This window comes from Kwoniella mangroviensis, assembly GCF_000507465.2.
Source record: "Kwoniella mangroviensis CBS 8507 chromosome 1 map unlocalized Ctg01, whole genome shotgun sequence".
NCBI lineage: Eukaryota > Fungi > Basidiomycota > Tremellomycetes > Tremellales > Cryptococcaceae > Kwoniella > Kwoniella mangrovensis.
In genome coordinates, this window is record NW_027062533.1 from 6,313,468 (window position 1) to 6,337,545 (window position 24,078).

The 24,078-nt window shown below is 44.6% G+C and overlaps 7 protein-coding genes across 7 annotated transcripts; 2 read left to right on the forward strand and 5 right to left on the reverse strand.

Moving 5' to 3' along the window:
- Positions 1-336: 336 nt before the first annotated feature.
- I203_102346 (uncharacterized protein) lies at positions 337-3,764 on the forward strand (the record flags this gene model as incomplete). The annotated part of the gene is made up of 14 exons (XM_019149727.1): positions 337-617; positions 708-805; positions 861-955; positions 1,018-1,114; positions 1,185-1,277; positions 1,342-1,720; positions 1,806-1,896; positions 2,027-2,397; positions 2,482-2,597; positions 2,678-2,892; positions 2,972-3,140; positions 3,223-3,403; positions 3,484-3,631; positions 3,714-3,764. The coding sequence occupies 14 exons, from the start codon at positions 337-339 to the stop codon at positions 3,762-3,764; spliced, it is 2,385 nt and encodes a 794-aa protein (XP_019000825.1).
- A 931-nt stretch (positions 3,765-4,695) lies between these two features.
- Positions 4,696-5,081, reverse strand: I203_102347 (uncharacterized protein; the record flags this gene model as incomplete). Its single annotated transcript, XM_019149728.1, has 2 exons — positions 4,696-4,763; positions 4,823-5,081. 2 exons carry the CDS (start codon positions 5,079-5,081, stop codon positions 4,696-4,698), a joined length of 327 nt encoding a protein of 108 aa, XP_019000826.1.
- A 1,564-nt stretch (positions 5,082-6,645) lies between these two features.
- Positions 6,646-7,987, reverse strand: I203_102348 (uncharacterized protein; the record flags this gene model as incomplete). Its single annotated transcript, XM_065517070.1, has 9 exons — positions 6,646-6,719; positions 6,781-6,820; positions 6,883-6,955; positions 7,027-7,383; positions 7,450-7,576; positions 7,643-7,734; positions 7,791-7,830; positions 7,895-7,907; positions 7,955-7,987. The coding sequence occupies 9 exons, from the start codon at positions 7,985-7,987 to the stop codon at positions 6,646-6,648; spliced, it is 849 nt and encodes a 282-aa protein (XP_065373888.1).
- Positions 7,988-8,018: 31 nt separating this feature from the next.
- Positions 8,019-8,720, reverse strand: I203_102349 (uncharacterized protein; the record flags this gene model as incomplete). The annotated part of the gene is made up of 4 exons (XM_065517071.1): positions 8,019-8,069; positions 8,142-8,275; positions 8,364-8,638; positions 8,701-8,720. The coding sequence occupies 4 exons, from the start codon at positions 8,718-8,720 to the stop codon at positions 8,019-8,021; spliced, it is 480 nt and encodes a 159-aa protein (XP_065373889.1).
- A 399-nt stretch (positions 8,721-9,119) lies between these two features.
- Positions 9,120-16,232, reverse strand: I203_102350 (uncharacterized protein; the record flags this gene model as incomplete). Its single annotated transcript, XM_065517072.1, has 14 exons — positions 9,120-9,263; positions 9,319-9,445; positions 9,497-9,638; positions 9,739-10,041; positions 10,126-10,326; positions 10,420-10,700; positions 10,797-11,296; positions 11,385-11,558; positions 11,651-11,839; positions 11,910-12,048; positions 12,148-13,979; positions 14,036-14,309; positions 14,382-14,741; positions 14,818-16,232. The coding sequence occupies 14 exons, from the start codon at positions 16,230-16,232 to the stop codon at positions 9,120-9,122; spliced, it is 6,081 nt and encodes a 2,026-aa protein (XP_065373890.1).
- Positions 16,233-18,443: 2,211 nt separating this feature from the next.
- I203_102351 (uncharacterized protein) lies at positions 18,444-22,185 on the forward strand (the record flags this gene model as incomplete). The annotated part of the gene is made up of 4 exons (XM_019149731.1): positions 18,444-18,485; positions 19,156-19,879; positions 19,951-20,495; positions 20,554-22,185. The coding sequence occupies 4 exons, from the start codon at positions 18,444-18,446 to the stop codon at positions 22,183-22,185; spliced, it is 2,943 nt and encodes a 980-aa protein (XP_019000829.1).
- A 585-nt stretch (positions 22,186-22,770) lies between these two features.
- I203_102352 (uncharacterized protein) lies at positions 22,771-23,877 on the reverse strand (the record flags this gene model as incomplete). Its single annotated transcript, XM_019149732.1, has 4 exons — positions 22,771-23,225; positions 23,344-23,622; positions 23,687-23,718; positions 23,786-23,877. 4 exons carry the CDS (start codon positions 23,875-23,877, stop codon positions 22,771-22,773), a joined length of 858 nt encoding a protein of 285 aa, XP_019000830.1.
- Positions 23,878-24,078: the final 201 nt, after the last annotated feature.

Sequence of the window (24,078 nt, forward strand, 5' to 3'; positions counted from 1 at the left end):
TAGAGATGGTACGAGTAGATGGTGACGATGATCCCAACACCCGGTGGCACGGTCCCACTCATCCCACGTGGTCCCACCTGACTGGGCGGTGTTAAGCGGGAATAAGGGGAATGAGGCACCCTTTCCCACTTCTTCCCCAACCATACAGCTGTCGTCATACTACATGCTGCACTTCGACATTCCTCTTCCTCTTCCTCTTCCTCTCGTCTTCACCATCAACATCAACATCTCCTGGTGAAAATCACTTTCACACTCAAATAATGGCTCAGTAGCCTGTGAGGCTTAGTATCAACAACTACTCAACACCTCCTCCTGCTGTATCAGCTCAACGCTATCATGGCCAACATCTTATTTCAGCTAAAGCAAACACTCTACTCCATCCTTCTTCTCCTCGTCTCCTTCTTCGCCCTCGTCATTGGATTAGTATGTACCCTCACCGGCCGTAGACTGAATACAAACTACTACGTAGCAAGGACGTTCTATCATGTGGCTGGACCTATTTTAGGATGGAAATTTGAGGTAGAAGGTGAAGAATATCTATGGAAATTGGAAGGTGAAGGTGGTGGTCAGGCAGGAAAGAAGGGTAGAAGTATGGTAATGGTAGGAAATCATCAAAGGTGAGTCGAGAAGCGTCACAAATTCATCAGCTGTCAATTCATTGAGGGAAACCTGGATAGCTGAAGCCGGTATCTATTCTTTCCCAATAGTATGGTCGATATCCTGTATCTAGGCAGGATATTCCCTAAACACGCTGCAATAATGGCTAAGAAGAGCATAAAATGGATTCCAGGCTTAGGATGGTGGAGTGAGTGAAAGTGTCCCAAAGTGATCTACAAGCTTAGCTGACTTGGTTGTTCCAGTGATGATGTCGGGAACGGTCTTTATCAATCGATCCAACAACAAATCTGCTGTCGCTAGTATGACTCAAGCTGGAGATGACATGAAACGCAAGAGGGTAGGTTTTACAATTTAGCTGTAATCTTCATTTTCCAGACCTAGCTGATATCGATTGAACAGATATCACTTTGGATCTTCCCAGAAGGGACTAGACATATGTCCGCTGAATCTGATTTGTTACCTTTCAAGAAAGGTGCTTTCTACCTTGCTGTACAATGTAAGTTCAGCTTTCCTTGGACTGTCACCTCTCAGATCAAGCTGACTTGACAATTTTTATGCTCCATCAGCTGGTGTCCCTGTTGTACCAGTAGTATGCGAGAACTACCATAGATTATTTGACGGTAAGACTCGATTCAAACGAGGCACTCTCAAAATCAAAGGTGAGTTTCCTGGCTGTATTTTATAAACCAAGCACAGCTCCAAATAACATCGTGTAATGCGTAGTCCTTCCCCCGATTCCAACAACCGGTTTAACAGCTTCAGACGTCCCAGCTCTCATGGAGAAAACTCGTGAAATGATGGTCGAAACACTTAAATCCATATCTTCTTCACCTACCTCAACACCCGTACCGATATCTGAATTAAATTCACCTGCACCATTGCTAGCTCATCAGGAAGAAAGTAGGAATGGTTATTTCGCGACACATGCGGCGGACGAACAAGCTGTGGAGAATGCAGTAGGAGAGGAAGAAGCAGATTCAGGTAAATCGATCAAATCTGTCAGAACGGGAGACCAGAAAGATACAAGTAAGGTATCGGTCCAAGAGGAAGACAACGTTGGGAAGCCGAAGAGAAAGAATAGCAATAAGAAGCTCTCTATAGCGTGAGCTTATTTATTTTAGGTGATTCTCGATATATATCATGATTTATGCATTTTGGCTTATATGTATTACCGTGCTGCACGTCAGAATGATATCCGATTTCTTCTTACCTGTTGTTGGAGGTGTGGAGGGCCATATATATTCTTTAAGTATAGAGATGATGAAGAGAGGACATAAGGTGGGTGTGGTAGACCTCAAGCATAAATACCAGATTAAGATATTACATTGCTCTAATTTCGCAAGACTGATTTATATTGAAGAGCATCAAGTAACTCCATCGTTGGCTTGTGCTGATGGTCTTTTTTTAGATTATAGTGATAACCCACTCTCACTCTAAGAGAGTAGATATCCGTCACCTCTCACCGGGTCTTAAAGTTTACTACCTCCCAATTCTTCCAATATCCTCTAGCGCCACCCTCCCAAATTACCTTCTTTTCCTACCGTATTTCAGGAATATAATGATCCAAGAGGGTATCGACCTAATTCACGGACACGGATCATTATCGTCCTTAGCGCATGAAGCCTTATTTCATAAAGATCTATTTGACCCTCCCATCAAAGGGGTATTCACGGATCATAGTCTGTTTGGGTTTGGTGATGCAGTAGGGGTATTGACAAACAAGCTTTTGGTGGGCGCGCTGAGGAATGCAGATGGTGTGGTGTGCGTTAGTAACACTGGGTGAGTAACACTTACAACACGATTTAATCGCTTGGGTGGAAAATGTAAGTATTTTGATTGCTAATCAGATGCCTCACTGGGTAGTCGAGAGAATACTGTGCTAAGAGCTCAACTGGATCCTGAGCTCGTATCTGTTATACCTAATGCTCTGATCCCAGAGGACTTCACGCCAGATCCAACAAAAACAGATCCAAATTACAGTGAGTCCCTTTCCTCATGGGCTCGCTTTTTGGTCTTTCCGATAGAGAGGCTGATTGGTCGATGCGAACCAATCCTATAGTAACCATTGTGGTAATCTCCCGACTATACTACCGAAAAGGTATAGACCTCCTCATAGCCTCGTGTCCGCACATATGCGCTTTGTTCCCCGAAGTGAGATTCGTAGTCGGTGGAGATGGACCGAAGATGGTTGAATTGGAACAGATGAGAGAAAAGTATCAATTACAGGATAGAGTGGAGCTACTGGGCAGAGTCAGACCAGGTGATGTAAGAGATGTAAGTGGTTCCTCGACGTGTCAGTCAAGCAGAGGCCATACAACCAGTCTGGCTGATTGTCGTATATCATGCGGCACAGGTTCTCAACCGAGGTCAGATATACCTCAATAATTCCCTAACAGAAGCGTTCGGCATATCAATCATCGAAGCAGCTTCAGCAGGTTTGTTTGTAGTGGCTACGAAAGTAGGTGGTGTTCCAGAGATCTTACCTGAAGATATGATCGAATTTGCCAGAGCAGACGAAGAGGGTCAGTCATTTTTTTCTACATTCCACATGATATCTTGTAACTAGATCGAAAGAATGATTGATGTGTATGCTCTCGTCTCCAGATGTGATTCGAGCTTTGACCCATGCGATACATACGATCAAATCTGGCAAACACGATCCGATCAAAGCTCACGAGAGGGTTCGGACGATGTATACCTGGGGAGAAGTCGCCGAGAGGACTGAGAAGGTGTACGAGAGAGCTATGAATAGTCCTGCTAGAAGTACAGCAGAGAGGTTGTCTAGGTGAGTTTACGATTTACTTATTCACTTTTCATCGGAAGTGCTTGGAAGTTGATATGCTTGATTTTTGGACTTCTATACAGATATCTTGCCCTTGGACCGATTTACGGCCCGATATTATGTTGTATAATAGCTGTCCAGCATTATTTCTTTTGGTTTTTGGAGTGGTGGGATCCCAGAGAAAGGATCGAAGTAGTCCAGAGTCACTGGGACCTTGCTAAGTTCGATCAGGTATGTGGGGGACTCATTTTCGTCACTGGACATATTGTAGGGTTTGATATACCTTACTGACATGATTACTTTACTTCACTAGGTGATTCAAAAGGAAAAAGGACTTACATCTCAAGTCAATTTCCCCTTATGAGACATTCACAGTCATGTCATTTCTACTTAGGTGATCGTCCTGTGATACGGAAGTGAACATTCAAGAATCACGCATAGCTCTGCCGCCTTTGAGTGATGCAGCAGATATCCTTCTTTATGCAAAATCTGATGGGCCAAACCTTGCAAAATGCAAAACAATAAGCAAAAAAATTTCCAGGAAATCGTGGAGCTGTCCCACTCCTATACATTGGGGTATACGTTCACACGAAGGGTTTGAGAAGGACCATGAGCGTTGCGGCTTCTGCTCCCACTGAATACCTTCCGATTTTCAAGCTAAGCAGGAAACTTCCCCGGAGAGATAGAGACGGTCATTTGCATTGAATGCAGACCAAGCCAACTCAGTGAGTGCGATCGTGCTACAAGGGGCTGCTAGGACCCAGCCATTACATAAGGTGCATATTCATTTTTGAATGTTCCGTTCGAGACTGTTTATATCATATTCCATAAGAATGGCAAAAGGATACTCTTAGGTTATTATATGAGAAAAGTTATCCGTCACCAAGCATCATCACTGTCTTCGTCACTGTCAGGCTCCTGATAGAATTTCAGGAGCAAGGGAGACATATGCTTTTTACTATGATAATTCAGAGAATTTTTCGTAGAATAGCGAATCTCGTTCCATTCGTAGCTTGCTCTCTGATTGTAATCCCCTTGAGTCACCGAACCACTCTTGATTTGGCTTATCCAGCTTCGCCATCTTTTGTGTGTCGCTTCGAATGATTCTGACAATCGTCGATATTCATTTCCAGGCATATGATGCAGGTCGGGAGATAGCTCATTGTATATTTGTGTGGCGATCTCATCTGTACCTGTACAACAGTGCAGATCGCTCAGCCCAAATACGAACAAGCGATGAATGAAGAGGAAGCAGATGACGGTTGAGGTATTGTAGGTAAATACAACTCATCTAGTTAGGAATACGTCATCTCACTTGGATCGGGGATCTTGATGGTAGCTCTTTCGACAGGTGATTGTGTCACTGTGGATCACAATCAGTATATATAATAACATCATCATCCTTCACATGGTAAACCTCACCATCAATGAAGCGGTGACCAATACGCTCGTCTTGCTTGTTATTCAACTCTTTACTGGTTGATCCAGCGGGCTGTTGCTCAAAGTCGTCATCACTTCGAGGGACAAAATCTCCACTGGTGGCCCTACAGAAAAGGCAAGACCGCTTAGGTGGATTATCGATTCGAAGGATATCCTCGTTCTTGATCAATTCTATCTCATTGTCTTCTTCGTTATTTCCTCTCCCGGCCAGGGTCATTGCAGTACTATGTTCGTTTGGCATGATCAAATTAGCATGAGAACTTGGAAAGAGAAATCTTTTGTGGGGAGATATCGCAAACGATGTCTGTATATAAGTCGGAGGTAATCTAAGTAGGGGCCCACATTGCGTGTGCGAAGTCGCCATGTTCACTTTTGCGCGATACTCTGAATTCTCGACATCCTGTCAGACCACACTGTCCTCCCCAGATCTCGCCCTCTGCGAAGTTTTACAGCTTGAATGACCTTGCATGACATCGCGTACCTTGGCAGTTGGGATGCAGAGAGGAAATGCCAGAACCTTTCCACCTCCCAACATCTTTGTCTTTCGCCAGCGTGAAACGTGATCCTCTGATGTCTGCTGTGATCGTTTCACCCTTCCATATCTCCTTTCATGTGGATACTCTGCTCTTCGCTCTTCGCTCTCCACCTCGACATCTTTTCTCAATTGTAGGCTTTGTCCTGTGGTGGCATCTCCACACTGGCACCCAGCCTTCGTGTGATGTCAACTCCAGCTGCACTCCTGACTGCACTTCTGTAGGTATTCTGGCCGCTTTGGGAAAGGCACGGAGGCGCGCAAGGTGTAAGTATCTCATGCTATCAAAGGCGCCACTCTCTTCACCCCTGATACTTCGCTCGAGCCCAGAAAAGCATCAAAGCTGCTCAGCGAGGTGTTATTCTTTCTGAAACTAAGCTTTCAGTAGATGCATTTATAAGCCAGACGACAACCTATGGAATAACCAGTGCCAAGCTCACGTAGCAGCTAACAAGTCTTTGTTGCCATAGAGTCCCACTGACAACACAAGCATGAGTATCGATGGCAAACGTTTTTCAACAGAACATTGTTATCGTTGTAAATCATCAGATTCTCATTGATCGTTATATCCTCCACTAGATTGCAAGCTATCAGCGTGAACCTGACTGGAAGACGATTCGGCAGAACTAGCTTGATGAGGTTTTTGTCGTTGACCCCCCTCTGCGAAGGCCATATGGTTGTGTTACTGCATCAGACGGATTGTAACACATCGAATAGCAGAAAATACCCACCTGTCGAAGAATCGCTCTCTGACCTCTGTACACTTTTTACTCGCTGATGCCGCCCGTAGAAAAAAGCCTGTCAACGTATGTGCTCCTGGTGGAAGGGAATTGAAATTTACAAACAGATAGTGGCTGTTCTTTCTCAGGCGTCTCGATTTACTGCTATCCTGACTAGACATCTTCTTGTCTTGTCTTGTAGATTGATTAGTAGAAGCGATAGGTTGTTGAGACAGATACACGTGGGTGAAGTGATACAGACAATGACTGGTGATCTGATTGCCATTCACAGGTAGTCACTATATCTCAGTGATACAATCTCACACATTTGCATACTGTTTTTCTTATATAGCAATTTCTATAGCCTATTGTGGAGTGACCCTGTACAATGCAAGAGTAAAGCGAATTCGTACCACTTGGTGAGACAACCTTTGTTTATCATTACAAGACGAACTTTATCATTTCCATCCTCCCTTCATCAAGTTAGATTCCTTCTTACATCCGAGTCAATCTATAAATCGTCCTAACATCCTGGCGATGGCGCATTAGCTACCCTACGGTCCTTGTTTATGAGCGATCTTTGCTTCTAAACTTCTTCGCAGACCGGCCTCACACACCGGACAGAATCCTACTCCAACCACTGATCGTCAGTGACATCACCATGGCATATCGATACACAAATGACGTACGTGGATGAGTCACATTACGCATTAGACATGCTTCATTGGTCTGGCATATGTCCAATCTCATCATTAGTCTTTATCACTCTAACGGAGACATACCAAACTCACTGGTCGCAAAGTGACATGCCCTTTGATATCGAAAGTCGGATATGCCCCAATATGTCCTATCGTATGGTTAAACCTAATTGAAATCCTTGTTAGCATAGTTGATTGGATGACCGTGTCGGCTTCTCAAATATATCAGGAACCCACCGTCCCTCTTCACCATATTCGATCACTTCCAAACTTGTCAACATCTTCCCACCTTGTCCAGCTTCAGCTTGTTTGCCTTCATCAGTCAATTCCACCTTAATGGTATTCTCGCCCGCTTTCAGGCCAGGGATTTGTACATCTAACCATCTCCTGTCTAATGAGCCGTCTAAATCCTTCGTGAAGTAAGGCATCAAATTGATCGATTCATCATTGAGAGTGAAATGGATATGAGAAGGATGAGAAATGGACGAAAGTGATGTTCGTAGTAAAGCGGTGGGGTACGATACATTGTCATTTTCAGGTATGATCGCAGAGTTGAAAGTCACATTGAAAAGTCCGGAATCAAGATCCCACCATCTGGCAGACGAAAAAGTCCTTCAATAAGTTGAATTGGTCCGATTGTCAGAAGGCATGAGAACTCACGGATAAGCTTGTACTGCCATTTTAGCATCTTCCACTCTCGCTCGCTCGGGAGTCGACAAGAGATCCTTCCATTTCAGTTTGTCCAGATTCTTCACCTTATCTGAATTGACACCTGAGTAGACCCAACCTAACAATACCGACATACACAATCAGCATGGTCAGGCCAAGCTTTTCGAAAAGATATGTGGCACACCTCCATCATACTCCTCTCCTACGGATATCAGACTATGTCCAAGCTCATGACGAAGTACCTGAGGTCCATTGACTTGTGATGCTGTGATGATTCTGGGTCACAAGTAGTTGTTAACATGCTGTGTCACATCGATGGATAGATCACTCACGTGAATTCACCTCCCAATCCACCGTACAACGGATCATTACCTTCAGCTCAAGTCAACTTCCCTCATCTCGTCGTCTGATCTAGTCAAAGATAGCATGGACCTACACAGTAGAATAGCCTGGTCGCATCCTCCTTAACCCGCTCCACCCTCTCTAAACCACTTACAGGCCCTCCTGGCTCTCTTTGGATACTTGACATATACCGCTCTAAGTTCAGATCCAGGTCTATATCATCCTAATGCAGCTCCTTGGAGGGGTCGATCATGCGTACCTATGCCTGACTACATTCACATTTCATGCAGTATTATTTCAGCGAGTATACGCTACTGTGATTCAGAGCATTTATCACTCACTTGTTGAGAGGGTCCGAAGGTCGCCCAAATATTTAACAGATCAGATACATGACTCATTGATCCATTAGTTGATATTATGTCATTCTTCAACCTTTCAACGTCTTCTTCGAATTTATCATATTCGTTCAGAGTATCTATGTCACACAACACATAAATCGTCAATCTCTCGTATGTTATCGATATTTGCGAACATTTTGAACTGACACAGAGATGCTCACTCACATCCATCAGCAAAGAACATCAAGTTGAACTTTTCCTGCTCATTCCCCGTTACATGTACAGGATAAAAGATGGCTCCCTCCGGTAATTCAAACGGGTCTGACTCTTCGTCATTAGGTTCGAGTATCTCGTAGTTGACTCTTGGAGGGTACAGTGGATGATCTATGATCGCTCGAGACGCGAGATCGGGGCTGATTATAGGTACCTGAGGAGTGTTGTAACTCGCATAGGCAGAATGAGATGCGATAGATAGGTGCAAGACCAATAATGTTGTCAGACTACAGCAATTAGAGATTCAGCAATGTCTTTTTCTGTGGAACATAAGGTGTTGATCTCCTACCTGTGGATCGAAGGCGGCATGATTGAAGACTAGCGTCTTCCATGCGCTTCTGAGCTTGACACAGTAGGCAATGTGTCGAGAAGTAAAGAGATGATCGCCCTTCACCGCTGGTAGGAAATGTGATCCGATCATTTGGTGGAGGCAATCGAGGAACCAAACAACACCCGCCTTGTACAGGATAACTCGTTGAGTACGCAAACGATCGGATGCAAACGATCGGATCATATATAACATATCCAGTAAGCTATGTATATCATATATATCTGCCCCGTTGATAGTGATTCACGACGGTGATATATCACCTTTCTATGTAATGGCAAGGGGAAAAACCAAAGAAACGAAAGAAGTAAAAGTAGTATTTGATCTGTCTATCTGTCATATATAAATTTACACGTTTTATCTTGTTCCGTCCGATGCCGCTATATCGTCGGACCACCTATAAACCCTTTCACCTGTCCTACTTTCTTCAAGTAATCTCTGACTGACAACCTCATCTCTGACGCTACTTCTTTAGTCAATATATCCGTTACTAACGGATAGAAAGTTGGTATGTGTGTTTCAAACTAACATCGAAAAATCAGCACAATCAACCATACAACACTTGAAATGATAACTTACAGCTTCATTCTCAAACCCATGACATCCTTTCAATATATCAATGACCACAGGAGTCCAGGCGGTGATATTTCTAGGTTGAGTATCTGGATCTAAAGCAATGAAATCTCTTATGATCTCCGTTGCCAATCTACAAGATCATCAGTCTTATTATCCCGATCAAATAGAGATGGGCACTCACGGTACTAATCTCTCCAAAACACCGTTCCTAGTGGCTCTATGAGCATCTCTCGGATCTCTATACATCCTCAATAAGACATTAATCAAGGTAGCTGCAGAGCTGGATTCTTGTTTCAGCAAGTTTGGCAGTTGTTTCATAAAACCTACGTGTTCAGTGTCCACTATCAGCTTCATCGTGCCATACAGTCCACCGCACCTAAGGGAACACTTTACAGAGATGCGGTGAAAGATCGTGGCACTCACCAACTTTCCAAAGTTTCATTCTCAAATCCTTATCAGCATTGAACTTCCTGGCGAATCTCCAACTATCGTCCAAAACACCCATGAACCTTAGCAGATGTTCTGCAGGAATCGTATTGTATACTTCATCATTCTGTAGGAGTTCATGGGTAGTTTCAATTAAGAGTAATTGTAACACGCATTTAACGATGATCTGTTTGAAGATCCGACGTTGCTCCCCATATGTCAGAGAGATAAGGGCCGGTGGTGGAGATGATTCGGTATAGGGTTCCAATGGTGCGGGAGCAACGAATTTTTGGAATGGTGCTATTTTGAAACAAGAGTGGACCGAACAACAATCAGCAAGGAAACCTGGGAAGTCCGCTGTTGAGCGAGAGAATTCGGACATACCATCAGCGTCATCCATCGTTCCACTAGGTTCCACTTCAGCATGCAAGACTGGATCGAACAGTTGGAAAGCCGTGGTGGTTTTGAACAACTGTACGAAAGCAGAAACGATCGACATCCATTTTTCAGGTGATAATTTCCTAACATTACTTTCAAGTAACTGTTGGAAACATGAGGTACCAATTCGAGCAAGAGTATCGTTTTCTGATTTTTCGATAAAAAGTCAACACAATCATGTGAACATCCGCAACTTCCTTTGTGGAATTGAGGTAAATTTTGGAAGAGCGAAAAACTTACCTTGACATATACAAGCCACTAAGATATCCAACAACCCATCCAGATACCTCTGTAAGACTTGGAAATAGACCGTGTACAGATCTATCAAGTCCCTCAGAGCGGATATCAATGTAGTCGATAACCATACACTCAAATCTTCAGCTGATCTAAATCTGATATCTGATTTGGCACGTAGGATGGCGAAAATGGGGAATAAGACTTGTTGACAGACTGTGTTCCAGAATTCGATGGAGAAGCCTGTACCGTGTGTTTTCAACGTATCGAACAGGCAGTCCAGAGCTCTGTCAACGGGACCAAGGGAGAACAAATCAGCATCCACTATGTAGAACATCATGGTCGAATAAGACTGATATGGAGGGATGTTATGTGAGACTTACAATCTTCTAACTTCCAGGTCCTCTCCTGTCATTATAATCTCATAAAAACTATGTAAGACAGGTAACCAATATTTTAACATTGGATCATCGGAAGGTAACAATTTCTTTCCCTCTTTTCCTTCCCCATCTTCCTGATTATTGTTTGACGAATTTTGGTTTTGGTTTTGTTGTAATTGTTGAGGGGGTAAAAGACATTCAGGACATTCCAACATTTTCGGTACCAAACCTCTGATCATTTCGATAGCTTGTAAACTAATTTTTTGAAATTTTGATACTTTACAGAAATCAGTTATACAGACTGTTAAATCTGAGAAACTTCCATATTTCACTACTAGTGGAAAATGCTCTTTGTAAACCAGTTGAACGAGTTCAAAAGCGTAATTCGCTACTCTTTCAGTCAGGACTTTGGAAGATGCTGAAAATACACCAAACATTGTTCTCCAGCCGGAACGAAGATTTTGGACTCGCGCTTGTAACATTTGTTGTAAACATTGTAAGACCTATGGCAAGTCATCCGTTAGACCTGTTTGTTCAGTCCCATCTCCTTCATCGAACGGACAAAGTCATGGTAGTACAGAAACAACTCACCATCTCCCTAGCATCGGAATTCTTGTTATTCACGATGGTATACTCGAAAGGTCTCAAGAAATCTTTCTGGAATCCGAAATGGGATAATTCCTCTTTCTCTAAGAAGTTCATCGCTAGTTGACGTAGAGCATCGAGCGCGAAGAAGCTGACATTTGGGTTGTTATGACAGCATACCTAGATGGTAACAACACACATCAGAATTGGCCCCTGACAATAGAGACAACGTGGGTGATACAAATGCAGCTGAGGGAAACATATATACTTACTTGATTGAAATGTTCACCAAGGATCAACCATATATTTGACCACTCCAATCTTATTCTACCCATGTTATAATACGAGATCTCCACCAACTTCTGGAGACTGAACATCCTTGGTCGAGCAGATGATCCGGACGATTGAATTTCTTCCCATGAGACTTCACTTAACGCTTGAACGAAATCGACGATTGCAGACTGGACAGGGGATCAGCAGATCAGATTAGCTGTATATCCGATACGTGAATGGGGGACTAATCATACTTACACCTGATAAATTCTTCGAAGTTGAAAATACCATATCCGCAGCGACAGTCACTTGTGAAGACCTAGATTCTTCTGCTACTTCTTCAGCTGGACCTTTCTTTCGAGCGATGGTAGTTGATTTCCTCTTATCCGATGAACTTCTGCGGGTGAATGGAAGGGGTACAGGTAATTCACCGGTCAGTGATCGTCAATGGTATCCAAAGGTAGGCGATTGTTCGGCGTGTTCTAGTATCACTCACGAAGTCCTATTCAAATCCGGTACGTCCAGCCCACTACTAATCAACTGCATTCTCTCCAACTGACTCACACAGACCAGTACATCTTTCCAACTGGTCTTCAGATTATTACCATCTGATACAGCCACGTCCAACAAACACTTGATCGCCTCCACGTTCTTAGGTTTCATCTCTCCCAGATTGTTCAGATATGTGAATTTTGCCAGGGTCGTAACGAAAGCATTCCTCTCTAATTCCATATCGAACAGACAAACAATCTTGATCGCGCTTTTCAACCCATCTAAGCATAGGTAAACGACATCCAAATCGTCTGTTTCCTGTAAGGAGCCAGAAATACCAGCCAAGAAAGGCATCCAGGCTACTTGGAACATGAATTGTACATGTTCTAATCTACTTGCCGTATGGAATTGATCATTCGGTCTGATCAATCCTCTTCGTTGTTGACGGACCATCGCTTTCAGGATCGATTCGGTTTTACTGGCCATGTTTTCAGATTGAGCCACATAAGCTTCTCTTTGCAAATCCCTTCCTACACTTATCAAACCCCCTCCGGAAGTGGTAGCTTGAGGAACTTCAATCTCATCTTTCATCTTAATTTCGTTATTCTGTATTTCATCGTAAGTCTCTTCCAAATACTCCTGAGGTAGATCTTTCCCATCATTTATCCCTCGGTTATTCTTGACGAATTCAACCTTCGTCATTCGTTTTTGTTTCAAGTTGGGATTATGAGCATCGGTATTGAGCATGATGATGGCGAATGCGTGAATATAAGCCGCATCGGCATTGGCAAAAAAGGTATCTGGATTACCGTGTATGTACCTTTCAGCGAATTTCAACATGAACCTATCGATTTTCTGAGCTTCTCCAGGTAATCTAAAAGATTGAAGGTACATCCTGAGCGCATCGGTAAATTTCATTCGAGAGAAATCCAACATGTCGACGAAAGCGTGCATGATCGCTACATGCTCTTCATCACCTTCACCAAGGTATTCTCCAATTATAGCTTTACTGAGTCCCTCATTCGAGTGCAGGAACCTGGCTATATCCTGAGGGGAGCTCGATCGAATGAATCCATGTTCAATCAACGATGCGATACCTCGTTTAGGTTTGAAGTTGAATTTCTTGATCCCATCTTGAAGGGTATTTTTACGCTGTTTGGCCGATTCGAACCTACCAACGTCGTCTTCACCTATATCTGGGGTGTTGAAGCCATTGGATGATACACCAGGAGCTGGACTTCGTGCTGAATTCTCTGCTGGCCATACAGGCGTAGGAGCGGCCAGTTGGGCTGTTGACCCAGACATGGAGTCAGAAGCGTGATGTCGTCCCAATCCATCTTCACTAGGTCGAGGTTGATCTTCCTGTGTAGCTTTAGTCGAAGGGTTGGATGTGGACCAAGCAACGAGAGATTTCAAGGCGGCGACTAAACATTCGAGCGATTGTCGACGAAGTTTGATCTCGGGAGATAATCCAGCATAGTGAGCGGCATTGTGTCCATGATCACCTGCCAGGGCTGAGGTACTGAGAGAAGGCGGTATAGCAGGACCATTGGACCCTGAAGCTTGCTTTGACGATCCTCCTTGACCTAACTCTTCTTTATCTGGGGGAGCGAAATGCGTTTGACCAATCCTGGAAACGATATTCATCAACTTCTCGTAGATGTTCTCGAGGGCTGCACGATCACAGTCGTAATTGATGTAGATCTCGACCAAAGCTTGAGGATCCTGACATAGTCTGATGAAAACGCCCAAGATGATTGATTTCTGTCGGATGGTTGAATGTCGCATTTCAAGTATGGGTACGAAGATCTCATTAAGCAGCACTTCGATTTCTTTCTACTCGTGGAATTATCCATCAGCAAGGTTCCGGCCGATTTGTCCTAGTTACTTACCTTCATTTGAGCCCTCATATGCTTGAGCATACACCAGAAAATCTCCACACTAATCTCAAACACTTGATTCACCGAGCTCACAGCGTTTCGAGACAAACTCAGACAAAGGTATTGCTTGGTAGCTTGTAAGAACGGTGTCATCTCCAGCGATGTATTGGAAGGGATACAGACAAGAGGGTTGGTGAAGAGGTCGGCGTGGGATTTCAGGACGGTGAGAACGAGGTGTAGAGAGAGGAGTTTAGATCGCATGGCATGCGAACGGAGATCTTTTTCGCTATCATGATACACACGCCCGAATCAGCTCATTGCAGACATCTAACGGATTCGACTGATAAGTACAACTTACCTCTCCGACACCAAAGGTTTCATCGTCAACTTGCACAACGCTCTGAATACCAAGAAAGCATCTTTCACAAACAACTCTTCCGTTGGGATAGGTCTACCCATAGCATCAAGAGTACCTTCCTGTTCGTCTAGTCCACCGGCCGCACTCCCAGTAGGGCCATCTTGCATGGGTGCAGAGGTGGGTTCAGGTGTGTCGAGAGCATCTCCATTAGGTACTGGGATCGATACCGTATGTTGAGGTAACTTGGGCGGTGAGGATGGTGTAGATGGGGAAATCTCAGGTTCAGGTTCAGCATCGGAAGCTATCACTGCTGGAGCGGTAGGTATCGAGTCATTAGGATTGGGTTGAGCGAATGATTCACTGATACATTGAGTCAGTCACATCATCAGCAAGTGAATATACACAATTTCAGACCCGTGGCTGAGCTTCAACTTACAGAGTTAATTTTTCCTCTTGTGTAGTGGGTTCTTGACCTGGAGCAGGAGTCTGAGGTTGAGATTGCGGTTGGCCTTCTTCCTGATTCTCCTTCGTACCCGCATCTGATAGACTCAATCCCAATCTCCTAGCTTCATTCTCACCGATCGTACTTCTTCTACCCGATAAACTACCAGACGCCGAGATAGTCTTCATCTCTGGTCTGATCACCCTACCGAAAACATGGTGTACCATCTGTGTTAATCCACCTTGAGCTACAACCTGATTCGCCGCGTCGTTCGATAATAGGAAAACGTTATATACCGTTCGGACAGCTTTCAATAACGATGATTGATGGACTAACATTCCCTTATCCGTGGATAGTACTATAGCCATCAGAGCTTTTACCACTTGCAAGGCGACTTGAGGAGGTGAATTTTCGGAATATGAGAGTGTGATGGTATGTGTTATTAGGTCTGGTAAGGGTGACATCCCTTTAGGTGGTCCATTAGGTTCACTGAAGAACGAATGTGAGATCAATTTCGAAAGTAGGTCGAGGGAAGTGATGAGAATTGGAACGGATGTCGTTTGGGGATTGGATATAGCCAATCTGAGAGGTTCGAATATTTCTCTAGGATGTAGATAAGCAGAAGATGATCCTTCACCATTGCCCGACACCTGACATAATTCCAGAGCTTTCTGAGATGCTGCACGGAACGAAGCTGATTTCTTGGCTTCTTTCGAGTCTACCAATAACTGTAAAGGCGGCATGATAAGTACTGTGGACAGTTGATGTAATCCTGGTGTGTTGGGTGGTAAAGACATTGTATGACTCATGGATAGTGTCATGGTGCTGTCCCTTCGAGAATGAGATCCTTCGCTTATACTGCCCTGTGTAGTAATGGGCCGAGTCGAGCGAGGTCGAGAGGATGGAGTTGAAGTTATGGAATGCAGGGAGGTCACCGAGGTGGAAGCTTGATTAGAAACTCTCCTTGAAGATGAGGTCACAGGTCCTTCACTATCCCTTCTAATGGATGCTTCGGGTCGTTGAGAAGACACGATACTAGCTGATCTAGTTGGCGTTCCGGTCCTACTAAGTTCGACATCTTGCAACGTCTCCTTACTCTCGTTCTCGTTGATGATGGGTATTCCTTTCGAGGGTTTAGGGGGTGGAGGGGGAGGTGACAGTGGGATCTCTGATGGACTCAAGGGTGCTATAGGTTGATCCTGATCTTCTTCATTCGGCTGAGGGTCTTTGGCCGATGGCGCAGGTGGAAGTTCCTTGACTGGTGTAGGCGGTCCATTCTGTATTCCTAATCCTATGTTGACATCCTTCACAGGTGTTTCCAAACCGCCAGACGATTGGGCCGGCTCAGCAGCAGGCGGAGTGGCCAGACTACCATTCTGCTCACTAGGGGATTGTGCTGGCTCTCCCATCGTGTTTTATGGCGATACGATAGAAGATGAGGGTGTACAAGACGTGTTGAGCCTTGAGAGATGCGAGAAGAGACCTGAGGATTGTTGATGATAGGTGGACGTGTCTCGCACTTTGGGCTTAAAGGGGAGCCATATTTAAGCAAAGTGTGGCATACTTCCTTCCCCTCTCACCGCTGGGTGGTCGTTTCAGGCAAGAATCCCTTCCAAAGACATATATGATACTTTCAGTATGCATGTATATCGAGTGTTGCGCAGAGATATGATATGAGTGTCTGTCTTTGTGAATTGTATCTACAGCGGGAGATGCTCGTTGTGACGACCGCCGTGTGTTATCAACAACAAATCGCTTCTACCTGTCCCCTTCGAGCAGATCAGCAAACATTCTGTATACTCGGGCGTGTCAGTCATAGCGTTGTCACACCTGATTCTAATCATGGCAATTTCATATGTGAAGGAGGGAAGTATGATATAATGGAGCATTGACTTCAGCAACACGAATGATACGTACAAAGCAATCAGCAGTGAATACATGAAACAACCATATTTGAACCTCGTCTATGTGTCATGCCGTCATTCTTATGAAGGTGATACGTTTCACTTTTGTCCAAGAGCCAAGAATGGACTTTCCGCGAGTATGGACGGCGGCCGCAAATTGACTTGCTCGGACATCGCGGACAAGGCGATGATTGCGCACCTTCCGTAAATACCGGCCTGGTGCTTGTAGTGCTGCCCAATACTGTATTTCGCATTCCTCCACCTTCATTGAGCTGCCAGCTCTCAATTGTGTTGCTTTGGCAGGATCGTAAACATCGGGATACTTATATGCATAAAAGCGGCTGTCTCTGCTGCAACCAACAAGAACAAATGATTAGTCCCGCATTCACAAAAGACTGTGGTATGTGGTGGAGGTAACGCCTCTTACGATGGTTGTCATGTTCCCTGTGAATCGGACATGGGTAAAATGCGAAGAAGGGAATTCCTGGAATCGGTTGCGGATAAATACATGTAAATTACATGTAAGTTAGCCTTCGTGTCCTGAGATTCTCATATAAAGGACTGTAACCCGACTACTGCTCAGCAGCATCCACGACCAGGTTACTATGCATGCTTAGCGAAGGAGAGAGAGAGGAAGAGAGAGGCATGCAGCGAGATTCATATTCGGTCTTTGGTTGATCACGACAGCAACATGAGTTAGGAACGGCTCAGTACGGACTATGAGTAATTGACGTCACATCGCACAGGCCCTCGTTCCTACTATGGAAGACAGTGAACAACGTGGTCATCGTGTATACCCTTCTTGGCAAAAAAAAACAGTACATCCATCCTTGAATGCAGACGGATCATATGCATGGACGGGGTGTGGTGGTGCGAGTCCGAAGGCTCACTCGTACAGATGGATGGTAGCAAGCGACATTCCTTCATATCAAGCTGGAGCTGTCGGTCGACAATATACAACTGCCTATCGCAGCGTACGAACGAAAGAGGACATCTCCGTAAACCGCAACCACAGAGTACACCACTTGACCCGCAGATGGGATACTCGTAATCCGCAGTACATATCGAAAATATCACACAGCAATTCTCCCTCTCTTTGTCATTTACTCGCGATACACTATAGTACCACCATTGTTCATATCATCATCATCGATAGCACACATAGCACACCATCATACGACCAAAGCAGGAGATCGCCAAGCAAATCCTTCTCTATCAACTCATTTTACCCTATCGACACTCATCTCGTAATAAAAAGGCTCAACACAAGTTCAGCCTTTTCACCCAAGTTTCTCCTACGCTACTTCTTTCGATAATATCACACCACCCGACTCTTTTCGACTTGGACACAATCTTTATCTTCGATCACATCTCCCTTTCCTTTCCGCATCGAATACATATCGTATCATCATACCTTGATTCCTGTAAATACATTCTTTTACCTGAGGTTTGGCCTGCCGTTCCCGTTGTCAAACCTATATTCAGGGCAACAAACGCAACACCCTCAATCGGTCACAGACAGTCACTGCGTCTAAACGAGACCACCAAACTCTTCATCACCAACAACATCATCATACTCGTAGCGCAGAAAAGCAAACATTACGCAAACGAATGATAGAAGCATAATTTCGGTTCGGTTTGGTTTGATTTGGGTTCTCAGCGAACGGCACCGACAAACAAAACTTTGCTCTCCTTTCTGTGTTTCTTTCTTCCAATATGTCGACTATCTACGGAACGCAGTTGGAACCTTTCGAGGAGGTGAGTGTATTTCTCTTCTCTTTCCTCTTCTTTGATGGTGATGGTGAAGAGTTCTGTTTGAAGGAGAAGATGAATAGGATATTGCGATTTAGTGGATGGGTATGATGCTGTGGTACACATACTATCATCTAGATTATTGTTAGATGGCGGTCTTAGCGGTATATTGTCATGACCGAATCAACGTTTTTGGAACGTCTTACCCTTGATCTCTCCTTCGCTTTGATCACATTTCCAGCAAACCATACAGGATATTGAGGGGGAGTTGGCGCTGGGACAGTAGTAGCATTGTGCTTTGCTTTATTCGCTTCGTTTTGTTCCCCTTCCTTTGTTGGATTGGATCAGATATCACACCATTGAAGCTCTAATCGACCCCTCGCAAAGATCAGATCAAGCCAAGTTATTTTACATTTCATATCTCACCTCTCATATGGCCAAGATCGCTTTCACCCTTCTCTTTGTTGTTCATATCAATCGCATCCTATCCTTTATTCGTGTCATTGTGGATCTGCATCTCCACTTTCTTGATCATCTCTCCATTGGACTGGTGTACGCAGCACAGCTTAGACGGTCCGAACGGTGATTGTCTTGGCTATATCCTTATCCATTCACATTTCTTTTGTCATATTACGTTATAACCTTAGCTTACCGTCTTTCTCTTTATTCAATCTAGAATCAATCTCCCTCACCTCACGAAACCACTGATAATCCCTACGAGACCACCCTGGCAATACGTTCATCTTCGTTACCCAAACGTAGGGGATCAGGACCACCGTTACCCGTCAATACCGTCAACACCCTTCACAGACAGTTATCGGGTGATCCAGAATCACCGCCTCCCGCGTGGAAAAGGCGACCTACCGTATCGAATAGACAATCGAGGAGTCCATCTAGTCCCGATTCACCAGGTCCTGTGAATGGAGATTCAATCTCGACTGGTACGCAAAGATCGCCGTCTCAATCTTCAGTAAAATCTCGAAACTCGCTTGGATATAGAAGACCACCACCACCTGGATTAACCATGACAACAACTTCACCCAAACCTGCTGTACCATTACCGAGCGGGATGTTCCTACATGAATCACCCGATAGCTCTTCTACCAACCTGGCGTCTGGTGATGTCGATCTGGCATTACCCAATCCGGCTTTCCGCAGAAGAGGGAATGGGAATGGCTCGATCTCGAACAGATCGTCGATAGCTTCGAATCAGGATTTAAGCAGTTTGACAAGTGAGGAATTATGGGCAATGGGCCAAGAACAGGATAGTAACAGTATACCTGATATGAGTAATCCGATGCGTCAAGCTGCGGAAAGACCTTTAGATACGGTAAGAAGGGAAAGTAGAAGAATAGAAAAAGATAGGATATTCACTTCTGGACTACCGGGTGACGTGATATGTGAGTCTCATTGTGTCCCCATCACAATGTTTCTGGACTAGCTAACAAACTCATATTTGAACCATATATAGGGCCATCTGCACCACCTGTTGAGGAAATTTTACCTGATGCCAGATCGAAGTCGTTTACCAATGTCGCTATCCTCGGAATGTCAGGCAGGAGAATGTCACGTCGAACGAAATCACGTCAATCGTCCATCGATGTCACGCCCTTGAACGGAAAAGATGCAGATGGACTATACATGCACAACGCTTTCCAACCTGCTTCACCCGTGGCCAACGGTATGGGTGTCTTATCTTCTGCTCATTCGTCTTCAACTTCTTTAGCTTCCCAAGGTCTCCCACCCAACAAATCTTTCTCGAGTCTCGGAGGTCGACCACCATCCACATATTATTCGAGAGATTTCCTGAGTAGTCTGGCACCTAGAGAAGGTGGTTATGCTATTGCTGCTCAGATGGGTGGTGGGCTAGGTGCGGTCGGTACTATGAGTGTGGAAGAGAAAAGGAGAAGTAGCATGATCGTAGATGATGGTAGAGCTAAAACCCTGGGTATGGGCTCGCGAGCGCCACCGTCAAAATCTGCTGGTATGGGTAGATGGAGTCTGGATGGCGGTGAGGTGAGTCTTTCCGCAATCTTCTGACAAGTCCAGACATGCTCATTGTTTCTATCAATAGAATTTCGGACGACCGTATGGAACCGCATCGGCAGCTACCACATCTTCTAACCTATCAGCACCCCCCATCAACTCTGCTGAACCTTCACCTCCCGCAGATGATATCACACCTTCCTTACCCGCTGGTGCATCTCCTGCCTATACCTCATCTTCAGCTCCCTCTATACCTGTATCTGCCACTCTATCTAACCCTTCACCATTGGCTCAACAAACCTCTGCGGAGGCTGTTCCGAAACCAGCTCCAGCAGTATCTACCCCACCTCCCATTCCAGCGAGTACTGTGGCGCCTCCACCTGCGTTAGCTACGAAGAAGTCCAAGAAACAGCTCGCCAAGGAGAACAAGGCAGCGGAAAAAGCAGCGGCAATGCAAGTTGCAAGACGACGTGCCGAAGCTGCTCGTGCTGAGGCCTTAAAGAAACAGGCTGAAAGGGAAGAGGCTAAGAGGAAAGAGAAGGATGAAAAGGCAAGACAGAAAGCTGAAGAGAAAGCTGCTAAGAAGGGCAAGAAGTTCTTGGGTATATTAGGTACAGGTTCGACATCCTCAGCTACTTCGGGTTCTTCAACCCCTCATCCGCAATCTCAACATCAACCTTCTACTCGACCGGTCCCTGAGCGTGTACCGTCCAAAACGCCTATAGCCGTTCAGCACCCTTCACCTACTCCTACACCTCCTGCTACTTCTATTCCTACATCCGGTACGCCGTTCCCTAAACCAATCCAATCTTCTCAAAGTGCCTATAAAGTACCAGTACGTGATACCAAGGAAGCTCCTCGACAAACCCATCGATCTATGCCCCTCAACGTTGGTGCTCCACCACCTGCCCAGAACCCTGCGTCTGGCGCTGGTCCATCTAGACCTCCAATTGAAGGTAAAAGATCACTGTTTGGTACGATCAGAAAGAGGTTCTCATACATCGCTGGATCAGATTCCAAGGTTCCTGGACCTCAAGCTAGAGATACCGCTCCTCCAGCTCCACCTGTACCTAGAAATCCACCTTCTGCTACCAGCACTACCACTTCCCCCGCTGTCGCTTCCTCCTCCCAAGTCAACGGACTCTCATCTCCCCCTTCCACAGCCGAATCATCTTCGTTACCCCCACGAGGAGAATCACTGCTCGCTTCGGAATCGATCGCCAAAGTGGCCAGTCCCTCTCCTATCGATCAGCCTCAATCACAGCCACAGGCACAAATGCCAGTTCTGGGTAAAACAGTGTCTCGCGAACTAGCTACTTCATCTCCACCACCTTCGGCGGGAACTAGGAAGAGAAACTCCTTACATGGACCTAGACCTATGCCTTCTGCCAATGGAGGTTCACCCAGACCATCATCGGTATCTACTCATGAATCGGGTAATGCCACTCCGGCTGGACCTCAAGCAGGACAAATAACTCCTACTCCTTCGTCCACTACCAACGACTCAAGTTCGTTTTTCCTTCAGAGTCATAATTCCCACATGACCAATATCACACCTATAACCTCTCCTGAAGAGAATGATACGTTCGATCGTGACCTTGATGCCGGGGATGAGGTACAGGGGGAGCCGAAGAAATCAGGGAGTGCAGATTCAAACGAAACTGTGCATGTAGGTAATGTACTGTCTACCACAAGTACGAGTCAACCCATCCTCGCATAGGTTTAGATGGTGGTTGTGAACTCTTGAGGGAACCTCATCCTTTTGTTTTTCTTATCCTTTTGATTTCTCGTTTTGTCATTCGAGTTGTTTCAGAAACACGCATTTCCTCATAAACATATTCAATATTTTAAAGGGACACTTTCATATTCATATTGATTTTACGGTAACTTGTCATTTCTATTACACTCAGCGAAAAGAACAATTCTCATTTTTTTTCGCTTGAATCTCACAGTTATAGATTTCCATTTTCATCTCTTTTCATTCAAATGTAGCTTATCAATTTTCTTCTTTTTCACTATAATATGTTTTCGACTGTTAGTATCATGGGACTTTTTTTCATCGTATGATGTGATTGAGTAATTATATCCTCTTATTTTGTTTCGAAATGATAAAACATCAATGAGATGGATGTGATTTGTTTCCTTGTGTTTGTATTATACTGGAATTGCACATTTCACCAGTCACCCATTGCATCTTTGACATCTCTCGTCAAGGGCAGTACATTGTTATTACATATCTCAATAAAATACAACCTATATCATATCCTATCATACAGTCCTCTTACTCTCACAGAATACATTCGGTTTAGAATTCCCATTCCAAAGCACCTTCACCCCATTCAACTTCTCCTCCCTCATTCTGTTGTCCGTCAATAGCAGTACATACACTCGCTGCGAAGGATCTCATCAATTTACGTTCTTCTTCACCTATCCAGATCTTTTTTGTTTCACCTGGTACATTCAAATACCATCCCTTTTCCCCTCTACTTCCATCTGAATCTAACGTCGTTGTATTGATGTGATTGGGTTCATGTGGATTGGTAAGTGTGGAAAGTAACTCGTCCAATGGTGGAGGGGAATTCCTACCAGATAAGAAAGATTGATTCATCCCTTCTGCATGAGAGAGCGATTCGGGATCTAAATTGAGTAATTTGGATAAAGCGATATGACGGGATTTGGTAGGTAGATTATCGAGTGATTTGAGGAGAGGAGGGAGAAGGGGATTGGAGGTGAGGAGGGAACGAAGGGATGGTGAAGTAGCTGCGGTAGATAAATCATAATGATAAGCTTTTATAAGTAATACAACGTTTGAGCACAGACATGTATCCATATATGTGTGAGATGAGTGAGTATATATATAAGAAATGACTCCACTCACCTATTCTCAACAGTTCCTCACGTTTCAAGGGCTTTGGATCCTCCTTGAGTAATGGGTCGGTGAATATTGATGGATCAGGCTCAGGAGGCCACAATAACGATGTCAATGGTTTGAGAGGTGGGGGCGAGTCGTCTTCTTTGGCAGGAACGTGGGGTTGTATATCCGATGTAGAAGGTTGAGGTATTTCGTGATCGTTTGAGGGAGCTGAATCTTGAACTGTACGATCGTTAATTTGTGAGGGTGGTTGAGATGGTTTAGCTGAGGGGTCCTCGTGTATCACTGCAATACAGATACGAGTCAGCTTTGATCACCCGACTATGGGCAGCACAGAATGTTAGCTTACATTTATGCTGCTTATAACATGCAACTGAACAACTGAGTAACCAGATAATATAATATGTCAGCTTAACAACTAGGGTAAGGGGAAGACAGGACGACTTACTACCGAACAGGACAAGCTGGACATTTATATTTTGATATCTGGGCTTCACATATCTGACACTGTGCTGATCCTGTCGTCTTCTTCGGTCCCATATTACTTGGCTGCTCGTCGTGATATCTTGAGGATTGACTGAAAAGATGCGACAGCAAAGAGAATATATTAAACGTCTGATGTCGAAGAATTGAAAAGTTGAGAGACGTGTGGGGCTCCGATAAACAACCTTCGCGCTATCAAAAAAGTCGATAAAAATCCATTTCGAGACGAGTAGATCTACATTCATCTGCTCTTACACC